The 12,382-nt window shown below is 43.6% G+C and overlaps 1 protein-coding gene across 5 annotated transcripts in view; it reads left to right on the top strand.

Annotated features, from left to right (window-relative positions):
• Positions 1-12,382, top strand: part of FOXP3 (forkhead box P3) — a 39,580-nt gene that overhangs the window by 23,042 nt on the left and 4,156 nt on the right. For 4 of the 5 annotated variants that reach the window (XM_072991471.2, XM_072991472.2, XM_072991470.2 and 1 more), the window contains 6 exons: positions 1,498-1,600; positions 1,681-1,810; positions 5,591-5,669; positions 9,407-9,581; positions 10,775-10,851; positions 11,754-11,855. In XM_072991471.2, coding sequence (XP_072847572.2) covers positions 1,498-1,600; positions 1,681-1,810; positions 5,591-5,669; positions 9,407-9,581; positions 10,775-10,851; positions 11,754-11,855 — 666 coding nt within the window. Of the gene's footprint in view, positions 1-105; positions 433-1,497; positions 1,601-1,680; positions 1,811-5,590; positions 5,670-9,406; positions 9,582-10,774; positions 10,852-11,753; positions 11,856-12,382 lie in introns of those variants that run through there. The other variant, XM_072991473.2, reaches the window with a different exon arrangement.

Genomic DNA, 12,382 nt, shown 5'->3' with positions numbered 1-12,382 from the left:
ATTTCTAAGCCCTATCCTGTAGGATGGTAGCCAGATTTAGAGTATATGATTTGTGTGAAGTATTTTTCACGTCTCCTTCCTTGATAGCCTTCAGCTTGCAGTAATTAAAATGCTGTACATAAACATAAGACCTCCTGTTTTAAATATTTCGAAAATAACATGTGTGAAGCATGGCCCCAGCACCTAATATGACACAGTACGAAGAAGGAAACTGCCACAAGCTTTTCAGTTTAACCCTGTGCATCAAGTATAAAAATGTGTGACTGTGGACCTGCTCCAGTGAAAAATATTCCTCTGTAAGACTTTTACACTCTGCTTGTCAAATCAAAAGTAAGAAGCTGAGAAGGAGAAAACATCAGTAGTAATTGGGGCCCATTAGGAATGGTGGGACAGGATGAGAGGGAATGGAAACCGAAGCTAACAGCAGATAGGGTAAGCTAATTCTTGTTTTGTTTCCTTCCTCCTGTCTTGCCACGACAGTGAAGTGCATGTTAGCATTTAATGGCCCAAATCTTCTTGCGTAGTTATGCACCTGTAATGCAAATGGTATAATTTTTGGAAGTTGAGTTCCTGAAGTTAATAAATCACCACAGATATTATCTATTGCATGCTTTCTTGGATAGTATGCCACAAATCATGCGAGTGGTAATTTCTTAACATGCACCAATTTGCCTCCAACCGTTTGCCTCAATTTACGTTATAACTGTGCAAGAGGATTTTGGCCAGTATCTAACTGATCTGAACAATAGTCCTTACTCTTCTGATATTTTCAGTCTTTGGTTCAGTAGGCCTTCATGTTATTCCACTTAGGTAGGCAGGGCAGAGCAACCTTTACACAGGAAAGTACATAGACGCAGGCCCAGAAATTATGCAGTGCATATTGAGTAGGTTTGCTAGCTCCTGAAAGGAAAATGGAGTCAAATGCAAAGTCCTTTGGGCAAAGAGCTGAAAGCCAAAAGAGATCCAGTACCATGAATCCAGGATGTGTAACCCAGAAGGTTGGGGCAAACCTAGCCTTCCCTATTCCCAGTCAGGTCCCATAGCCCCACAAATTTTTTTCAGACCTGAAGGCAGAGACCAGTGAAACACTCTATATTGACCTATGGTGCACAGTTCTGAAAACTTAGCTGGGGCCAGAGCTACAAGGAGTCCTGCTCCTTGCTCTTTTTCCAGTCTGGCTGTCCATTTGTGTGTGTGTGTGTGTCTGTGTGTTTTAATGGCAAGTTGGAAACAACAGTTTGAACTGCAAGATAAATGGTTGATTCTTGGATGAGCCCAGGCTTAAGAACAGCAGTGGGGAATATATGACCCTTCAGGTGCTGTTGGACTACAGATTCCAAGAACTCCAGCAATCATAGCCAATGGTGAGGGACTATAGGAATTTAGTTCAGCAAGACACCTGAAGCGTCATACATTCCCCAGCCTTGTCGCTGAGAGCTGGGAGTTCAAATCCTTGATTTCTATTTCAGCCCATCTTCCGTTCTTTATTCCTCCCAGGTTGTTGTCACAGACAGCAGTCAACCTCCCCTCTCACTCCATCCCGGATCATTACTACCTCAGGAGGTCCAGTCCGTGAGTTCAGGCCTTACACTGTCCCCCCGTAAGTAAAAGATGAGGAAAAGAGGGCAGGAGTAGGTGTGGCTATTTCTCTGCCTATTTTGTCATCTGTCTTTGTTTCAGGGCTTAACATCGAAAAATGGAATCGGGCTCACCCGCAGGACCATTTTGCTGCCACCCACTCCAGGGAAGGGCCCACAGGGAAGCAACAAGTTGTGAACACCACCCCTTACTTCAACAGCCTTGAGGAAAGGTGAGCGGAGGTAGCTTAGTGTCACTATCCTTCCCTAAAATATAGCCCTTTGTTCCAAAAAAGCATCCCTATTAGATATCCAACTGTGCCTGAGATTCCCCCACTGGTGCAATATTTCTTGACATGTACAGTGTTTTGCTAATGCTTTTTCTGATATGATTTGTTTGTCTTCTTGGTCTTTTAGAAGGGGTGGAGGGATATTTTCAGATGGGCTCACTAGACCATTAGACAGATAAGGGCAATTTACACTGGGAAGCAGTGGCAAAACAACGGAGAACAGAGCTGTGTGCACCACATAGTGTGCATCACCCCGTGCCCTTGCATACGACCAATGGCCTGTGGGTGCCACAGAAAATGCTATAACGCCTGCTGGAGTTGAATTCCCAGTGCAAAGTTGGGGAGGGAAATTGGCTCATCCTTTGGCTCAGGCAGCAAAATACTTTGCTCCAACTAACTCTGTAGATTTACTCAAATTTGCTGTTACTACGTATAAAGTTATATACTGTATATAGAGAAAAACAGGGGAAAAGGTAAATGCTACAAGGAAAAAGGTTGTTAAAAAAATTAAAAGGAGAAAGAAAAAATCTATATTTTTCAAAAAATATGTACAATAAATTTGTTTATTTTTAAAAATCTATATATAAAATATTTTCCCCCTTTAGTTCTGCAACAATTTTTTTAGTTCAAATATATTTTTCTTTTCTCTCTCTTATATATGTATGTAGGGGAAAAGGGGGGGAGGGGGAAAGGAAAAAAGGAAATACTGTAAAGAGTTTATCTACTTGCTTGAAGCATTTCCAGCTTTCCACAAATCTAAAACTTCAATGTTCCAAGGAGGTCTTACATTGACAACCCTCACACGGCTCCTTACACCTCTTGATTTTCTCCTTCCATTGTAATGGCCGTCTGTTCCTTCTTTTTCTTTTTGTCCAATCTCTCCAAATCCTGTGGTAATGGCTGGTCTTCATCTAACCCCCAATCTTGAAGCAGTTGTAACCCGTATTCCAACAATGTGACTTTAAAATGTTTCCCATTAAACCAGACCTTCATATAAACTGGGTACCCTCCGTTGTATTTTATATTATTCTTTCTTAAGATCACAGTAACTATTTTCAAGTTGTGTCTCCAAGCAACAGTTTGGGGGCGGGGGACAGGTCTTGATACACCTGTACTGAGGCACCTTTATAAGTCAATTGGCCAGCTTTTTCTCTGGCTGCCTCATGAATTGCTCCTTTTTATAAAAATTGTCAAATCTAAAAATAATGTCCCTTGGGAGCATCTTCCCATGTTTGGCGCCAGATTTATGAAACCATTCCAGATCTTGAGTCTCCCATTCCAGATCAGGTATTATTTAATGAAGCCATTCCAAAACCATATCTCTAAGTTTTCTTCTCTTTGGTACCTCCTTTAGGGAAATTCTTCCTCATACCTCGGTCCTGCAAATCAATCAGCCTTTATTCCCAATTCATCAAATTTTATTTTTTGAAGATGTATTTTGGTTGCATTCTCCTTGACCATTTTTTCAATTTCTGCCACTTTTGTATTAATCTCCTTAACTTGATCTTTAATCACCAATGTTGATTTTTGCATTTCTCTTTTGAATTCAGTTATATTGTTCTTAGCTCTGTATCTTTTTTTATTTGATCTCCAAGGTCTTTTATGTTTTAATCCATTAATTTTTTAATTTCCTTCAACAAACTATCTTGTTTCTCCATTTTTGTACTGGTATTGTGGCTTTCCCCAGCTTCAGATTTTTTTTATTTTTTATTTCTGGGGAGTTTGACTTGAGACAGACACTTCCTCCTTCCTGTTGCACCTTCATCTCCTCGTTATTCTTGGGTCTGTAAAAACCTCAATTTTCACGAGAGCTTCCTGCTTCCTCTGATTCAGCAATTCTCCGGAGATCCTCATCAACAGCAGATCTTTGGTATTGTGAAATATCCAACTCTACTTTCTCTAGGTTTGTATTTTTCCCCTCCTCACGTACTTGTTCCGTTATTTGAAGATAAATAAAGCTGAGGGGGAATGGCTATTTCGGTTCCACACTATGGACTCCTGCTTCTTTCCTTGCCGCTTTGGCATGAAAACAGACTTGGCAATGAATCGGGAGACATTTATGAGCTTAGATAAACCACTGCCCGATTTCTCTTTTCTTGAAGTGCCTGTCATTAGAAAACAAGGGTATAATGTGGGTAACACATTATAGGTAGGGCATTTCTGTAGTTTTGTATCAGTCTTCCGGGGAAATATTTGTTTTAACCTCCACATTCCCAAGAACCAGAAGTCCCATCTCCTTTTCTGATACTTTTTTGGGGGAGGTGAGGGTGGGGGGAGGCTAAGGGACCATCCAACCCACTGTGATTTATGGCATGAAAAACTCAGAGCTGCTGCCAATTTTGTTACAGTGTTTGCTACTGGAATTTGGCACTTGTTGCAATTGCTATATCCAGTGGATTTTTGGTTGGTAGTTTCCTTGCTTGATTCTACCCCAACTGATGATAACCGTGTCCCATGATATCTCAAAGGAGTGGTGATGAAGAGAAAGTGATACTAACCAGGTTGCGATATTAGTATAAGGCAGAGACTTTTCTAGTAACTAGCTACTCATTTATAGTAAAACTTGATATGTGCCCTTATGTTACTTCCATTTATGGCAACCCTGTGAATTAGTGACCCTCCAGAACAGGGATGGCAAACCTATGGCACACGTGCCACAGCCGGCATGCAGAGCCCTCTCTCTAGGGACGTGAGCCATAAGTCGCCGGATTGCTACCCCTGACAGCTAAACCTGAGGAGGCGGCTGCTAGTGCCCCGACAAGCGGTGGGCCAGGATCTAGAGCAGCTGGTGCTGGTGGGGGATGGGCACAACTGGAGGCGGATCCAGAGTGGGGTCTGGAGGCACCTCCGTGCCCAGGATCCCCACTTCCACCACTTCCGCGTCTGCCGCCACCTGCCAGATTTCCCCCCCCCCCCCCCCCCAGTTTGGGCACTTGGACTCAAAAATGTTCACGGTCACTGCTCCAGAAGATCCTGCCTTCAAGAGGCCCCTTGAGCTTGTGTAAACACAAGACTGTGGATTCCTTAGTCACACCATCGCTTTTTGTGAAACTAGCGGGTCTTAATTGCCCATTCAGGATCAGATCATTTCCAAACACTTTGCCTTACAAAAAGGGGATGCTTTTAAATAAATGTTTTTTCCCCTCAGGATTGTGAGGATCAGAGCTAAGGTCAGAAGGAGCGTGGAAGGAAAGGGTAGGGATGGCAAAGGATGTCATTCTCCTGAGAAAGAGCAGGGAGCCCCTTAGATTAACAGGAGAGCGCTGTGAGCTTCGACTCCGTTGTACATAGCTTCCTTTCAAAGACAGTTCTCAGCTGCTTCAGATTTACCCTTCCATTTCCCTAAACACCCTTCTTGAAATGACTTAACGATGATATCAGAAAATCTGTTGTCTCTGGTGACTTCTGGGGTTTGGCTCTAGGACCTGGTTGGTGGAGGAAGGACCAAAGGATGAACGAGATTAAGTACTTAGAACATTAAGCTTGCAGGGGAGAAGATAAAAGGAAGCTTGGATTACTGTGATCTTCTCCCCGTGTTGGGGGGGATGAAACAAACTTGGCTCAGACTCCTTCAGAGGAAGACAGCTTCAGTGTTGTTTGCCTTGTGGAAAGCTTCCTGGTTGTAGCCCCTTTTATGTTAAATGTGGATGAACAGCAAGGCTACAAAACAAAATAGGATTTTCTTGAGACCCTGGTATGTGGGTCGTATGTTTCTTATTGCAGAGCCATGGGCAGGGTGCACCGAGTGGGTAACACAGAGTGGCAGATGCAGGAGGAGCTGGTGCGCAAATTAGAAGACCAGGTAAGTACCATCTTGACTGGTTTAGGAAGCAGGGGACATTGTTGCAGTGCCCATGTGCATAGCCACGCACTATATTCTAAGACCAATTTTGAATGTTTTCAGGTATGTAGAAAAATGGCAGCAGCCACATACATGGGAACAAAACAGGATGAGCAGAAACAGTATAAAAAGAAGGACCACTTAGGGACCTAAAATATTTGCTTATTGGCTACAAAATGTAGACTGGTCGTTGTTAGTGAGGCTCTTGAAGGCTAAGTATAATGGGAAAGGAGATGGAAGACAGAGAAGAAGACACATAGATACAAAGGAACACACACCTGTCGTTTCCAAAGAAGTAGCCATGTTAGTTTGTGCAAGCGTATCATACAAAACAAAACAAAACAACCACAGCCCCTCTACAAACACACAACAAAACAAGAGACAAAATTGTTGTGGACACCTTAAAGACTAATTGCTATATTTTAATGTAGCTTTTGTGGATCAAGTTCACTTCCTCAGGCGTAAGAGTGAGATGATATGACTGTCATAGTTATACATGATCCCAAGACCACGTGGGAATAGAATGGACTAAGTGAGAATGGCTCATTAGTAATGGCTATCAAGCTGTGAGTAATTTCAATTATCATCACTAGTTGTCACTTTCAGACCACAATTGAGACTACTCAAATATGTCTTAAATGAACAATGTAATACAGGAAAATAGAGGAAAATAATAGAAAAGGAAAAACCAGAGATCTGTTCAGGAAAATTGGAGATATTAGAGGAACATTTCGTGCAAAGATGAACATGATAAAGGACAAAAATGGGAGGGACCTAAAAAAGCAGAAGACATCAAGAAGAGGTGGCAAGAATACACAAAGGAATTATACCAGAAAGATTTGGATAACCCGGATAGTGTGGTTTCTGACCTTGAGCCAGACATCCTGGAGAGTGAAGTCAAGTGGGCCTTAGAAAGCTTGGCTAACAACAAGGCCAGTGGAGGTGATGGCATTCCAATTGAACTATTTAAAATCTTAAAAGATGACGCTGTTAAGGTGCTACATTCAATATGCCAGCAAGTTTGGAAAACTCAACAGTGGCCAGAGGACTGGAAAAGATCAGTTTACATCCCAATCCCAAAGAAAGGAAGTGCCAAAGAATGCTCCAACTACCGCACAATTGCACTCATTTCACACGCTAGCAAGGTTATGCTCAAAATCCTACAAGGTAGGCTTCAGCAGTATGTGGACCAAGAACTCCCAGAAATACAAGCTGGATTTCGAAGGGGCAGAGGAACTAGAGACCAAATTGCTAACATGTGCTTGATTATGGAGAAAGCCAGAGAGTTCCAGAAAAATATCTACTTCTGCTTCATTGACTATGCAAAAGCCTTTGACTGTGTGGACCACAGCAAACTATGGCAAGTCATTAAAGAAATGGGAGTGCATTTTTACTTCTCCTATTTTGCTTGTGTTGTTGTTACTTGAAAATGCCATTAAAGGTTTCAGAACAGGAAATGGGAGTGCCTCACCACCTTATCTGTCTCCTAAGAAACCTATACGTGGGACAGGAAGCAACAGTTAGAACTGGATATGGAACAATTGATTGGTTCAAAATTGGGAAAGGAGTACGACAAGGCTGTATATTGTCCCCCAGCTTATTCAATTTATATGCAGAATACATCATGCGAAAGGCTGGATTGGAGGAATCCCAAGCCGGAATTAAGATCGCCGGAAGAAATATCAACAACCTCCGATATGCTGATGATACCACTCTGATGGCAGAAAGTGAGGAGGAATTAATAATGAGGGTGAAAGAGGAGAGTGCAAAAAAGCTGAACATCAACTAAGATCATGGCCATTGGTCCCATCACCTCCTGGCAAATAGAAGGGGAAGATATGGAGGCAGTGACAGATTTTACTTTCTTGGGCTCCATGATCACTGCAGATGGAGACAGCAGCCACGAAATTAAAAGACGCCTGCTTCATGGGAGGAAAGCAGTGACAAACCTCGACAGCATCTTAAAAAGCAGAGACATCACCTTGCCAACAAAAGTTCGCATAGTCAAAGCTATGGTTTTCCTTGTAGTGATGTATGGAAATGAGAGCTGGACCATAAAGAAAGCTGACTGCCGAAGAACTGATGCTTTTGAATTGTGGTGCTGGAGGAGGCTCTTGAGAGTCCCCTGGACTGCAAGGAGAACTAACCTATCAATTCTAAAAGAAATCAACCCTGAGTGCTCACTGGAAGGACAGATCCTGAAGCTGAGGCTCCAATACTTTGGCCAAATCATGAGAAGAGAACACTTGTTGGAAAAGACCTTGATGTTGGGAAAGTGTAAGGGCAAGAGGAGAAGAGGACGACAGAGGATGAGATGGTTGGACAGTGTCTGCGAAGCGACCAACATGAATTTGACACAACTCTGGGAGGAAGTGGAAGATAGGAGGGCCTGGCGTGCTCTGATCCATGGGTTCATGAAGAGTCGGACATGACTAAATGACTAGACAACGAAATACGTCATAAGTAATCTTTAACCCATTCTGGACAAAAATATTTCATTCATCCAAGCCCTTGGTGGCTGGCTTGTACTTGCTTAAATACACCCCCACCCCCTGTAATCTGAAGCAATTATTCACACACAGTGAACAACACAACATGAGACAGAGATGGGGACTAAACCCTCCCACAAATCCAGATGCTAGCTCTGTCTCCACTCTACTTGAGCAACACCATTATAGGTCCCAACAACATCCCACACAACATCAGGGATGTGTTTACTGCTCATGTGATCTACGCCAACAATCCTTTTCTACACCCTCCATAGGACAAACAGGAAAATCTCTACAGAAAATAATTAATGGACATAAATCTGACCCAAAAACTTGTTTCAGAACATTTCAGTCTACCTGAACATTCTTGGAATGACCTGAAAGTCACTTTTGGAAGCGGTGGAGGGGGGACGATGACTGTAAAACCAGACTTGAAAGGGAAACGAGGTATATTACAGATTCTGGAGACCCACTTAACAGGATTGAGTATCAGTGAAGGGTTCTTAAGCGATTAACAAGGGTGAAATGTTATAATGATCCATACAGTTTGCCACTTACGTCAATTATGCTATTGTTACATTTAAAAATATATATTCACTGCCTATTTTAATGAACATATAAACCATTGTCAGTTTGTCCATTATCTGTATTCCCACCTGTTCATAGGGCATTCATAAATATGAAAGTCCTACTGTTATCTCATTCTTGTTTGTTTTTACCCCACCTTTCTCCTTAAAAGGACTCAAAGTGGCTTACAATATGAAAAGGACAATATTTTAAAGCTACAAACGATAACTATACAAATATTTAAAAAGAATTACACTAGCATCATATTAAAGCGGTAAATAAAATCAATAGTAAAAACATACTTAAAAGCAATTCTTAGGTGTGAGGAAGTGGACTTGATCCATGAAAACTCAGATTAAAATATAGCAGTTAGCCTTTAAGGTGCCACAATGTTTCTACCTCTTATTTTTTTGGGGGGGGGGAGGAATCCCCCTGTTTGCTTACTCTCTCAGACACCGACACTCCTCTGCTCCCTCACCGGGTCTGAAAGCTGGAAAGGTTCCCACCCACCCACCTGCATCCTTTCAATAGCTGTAGGGTGGGATCAATGAAAGAATATGCCATGAGTTTCTTACTTTATCAAGATTAGGAGTATAAGAAAGGGGTTGCATTCTCTTACCTCCCTTTGTCTCCATGATCTAGCTGGCACAAGAGAAGCAGAGACTGTATGCTATGCGGGCAGAGCTGGCACCCAGTTCCCACTCACAGCATCTATACGCGCCAGGGCAAATCCTCCCACGTCAGGCCAAAGACCCAAGGAGTGGGTTTGTGAGTGAGATGCTCTTCCCCAACCAGCGTGAAGCCCATCACTGTCCAGGTGAGGTGTGAATGGAAGTTGAGGCTCCATTCCCAACATTTGCTGTGGAAGTGACTGCTGCATGCCAGATGGTAGGCTATCTACAAAGAGTACCTCTCCCTCACACCCGTTCATCTATGATACGGGGAGGCTTACAGAGGCCGACATGAGCTTTCTCATCACAAGAGCTCTGTGGAACAGTAATGGGGAATTCCCATCAAAAAGGGTGAATGTATGTTCAGCCCCTAAAGATGTTCGCACCACTAATGTATATGTAACCACATTCTAAATTCTGGGAGACATGCATGGGCCCCTCTGAGCCTGAGTGGTACACCAATCCCTGTGCCCCTGGCACTCCCATTTTTGTTGTTCTTTACAGAAAACGCCACTCAAGCCCTGTAGGGGATATGTGAGCAATTGCAGTTTTTAAATACCTGTTTTAGGCCAATGGAGTGTGTGTGTGTGTGCAAAATTTTTGGGGTGTGCAAAACCACAGCCCTTTCACATCCCTTGTGCTCTTATCTTGCCACTGGGCTGGCCAGGGTGGCCCTGTCCATCTGCACAAGCGCGGTGTTGGGTGATGAAGGGGAGTCGACTGCCTTGTTGAGGGGCACAAGCCAGTAGCCTCTAGGCCTGACGTCCCTTCCTGGGGCTGGTGGAGGACGTGCTGCTGCAGCTGCCGGGTTCCTGGAGCCACAAAGGCTGGGCTGGGGCCATCAGCGGTGCTCCTGTTGGGAACGGAGGGAGGTGGGAGCAAGAGCAGGTCCACAGGTTAAGGGGCACAATACTCTCCTTGTCCTGGTTGCTGGCAACCCACATTGTGCTACTGCGAGAAACTGCACTTCGTCCATTCCCCCCCCCCCAATATTCTCTTAGGTAGATGAGAGTCAACATCACAGTCAAAAACAAACAGACATGTGAAAGATGATCCCTCCCCCTGCAATTTTGTTGGAATCACTTTTTGCTTTACATACTAAAACGTACCGACCCTAAAGATATGGCAAGTCCGCTTCAACAGAGGTCACCAGAACCAATCTTTGCAGTGGAACAGACAAGTGATTCCACTCGCTAGCAAAGTTTGCCAATTAGAAAGAAAAAGGGGGGAAAAAAGAGTGTGTTTACTATTCTGGGCTTCCAGCTACAACCTGAGGCCAGATGTTTCCATAAAAGTAACTGTTCTTACTGAAACCCCCATCTTCTTTTTCTCGTGACAGAGAGAAACCCCAGCATGGAGTTTTACAGGCACACGACCACCCGGCCACCTTTCACCTACGCTGCCCTCATTGGCTGGGTAAGTTACTGCGAAAAGTGACTATGAACCCCTGTACAAATAGCACTTGCCTGCATTTTAAACACATTGCGCAACGGCTTCCACCACATCAGATCCTATGTTCTGCCATTGAATTGCTCTGTTATTTGGGCTCGATTCTTGCCAAGTCCCAGGGCATTGCTATCCTTCGCTTCCAAGCTACAGCACTGTCCCATGTCCAGAAACCTACGGCTTCTCTGCACTGAGTAAAACCACCTTTGAGGTCTCTTATAGCCCAAAGCCTACTTAGACTCACTAGGCAGCTGCAAGCATCCACTACAAGATCAAATTGCTTAAAAAAGCTGAACCTTGAGCAGGCAGGCCACTGAATTTTTACATTTACTTCCTCTCTCTGCACACTGGATGTGACAGAATAAACAGTGACAACGTAAGGGGGAGGAGGAGGGGGAGGAGATGTGTCCCAGCTCTCAGCAACCCAAGGACTCATATTTTGAGGGGCAACTTGACCCCCTAGGAACACTGCCCACAAGGCTGGGGCCATGAGCAAGTGTTGTGCCACATTTAGAGGAACGGCTGAGAAGGAAAAGCGTATCAGGCCACCCTTGAACAATTAACACCGTAATTAACTGTACATTGCATTCAGTCCTTCCAAGTACAGCCGGAGAGCTTGGCCGTGTGGACTGGGGGATTCTGGGAGTCATAATCAAAGAAATGAACTTTTCTAGGCTCTGGGTGTAACTTAGCCACATTCCTTCTCCAAGCACTTTCTGCATGAATGCTGTTAGGACTTACAATACTAAGACAATGGATGTCTCTTTATGAATTCAACCCCAGAAGCCCCACAGACGACCAAAGAGCTAGGCTGCCTTGGCTGCGAGATCCTGTGCCTAACGACATGTGATTTTGTGTATACACTTTTTCAGGCCATCCTAGAATCTCCCAAGAAGCAGCTCAGCTTGAATGAGATTTATCGCTGGTTCAACAATAATTTTGGTTACTTCAGGCACCAAATACCTACCTGGAAGGTGAGGAGGGCTGGCTCCAGTTTTGATCTTAGGGAAACTTTTAAGAGGTAGCAAGACTGAAGGTATGGGAGTGCTGAAAACAAAATGGGTAGGGGGTGTCCTGTTATATTAGGAGGAAAAAGCAGAAATAACAAGAGCAACTGGGTGTATGAAGGAAAATTAGAATTAGATATCTCAGCCTTTGGAAGCAGCTCCTCCAGCCCCCAATTTTCTAGTTCAAAAACTAAGCAAAGCTCTGAATGACTTTGATATGTATACTAGGCAGAATTGGAAATATAACTTTTTTGACCACAGACTGGGGAGGCAGGAATGGAAGCAAGAGGCAAGGTAATAAGAAAGTTACTGTAGTGTGGGAGATGTATGCAGACCAAAAAAAGATGAACTCTCAGGAACACTCTAAATGTTTGATACTGCATTACATAAGGGACCCACGAAAAAGTAGTATCAGTGGTAAACCGCTTAATCGACACTGGGAGTTCTCTTATTAGTGAGCATTCAGATGCTGTTGTCTGATTTCAAAGCTAAGC

The sequence above is a fragment of the Pogona vitticeps genome, chromosome 2 (assembly GCF_051106095.1).
Source record: "Pogona vitticeps strain Pit_001003342236 chromosome 2, PviZW2.1, whole genome shotgun sequence".
NCBI classification, from domain to species: domain Eukaryota; kingdom Metazoa; phylum Chordata; class Lepidosauria; order Squamata; family Agamidae; genus Pogona; species Pogona vitticeps.
This window is presented reverse-complemented; position numbering and strand designations above follow the sequence as displayed.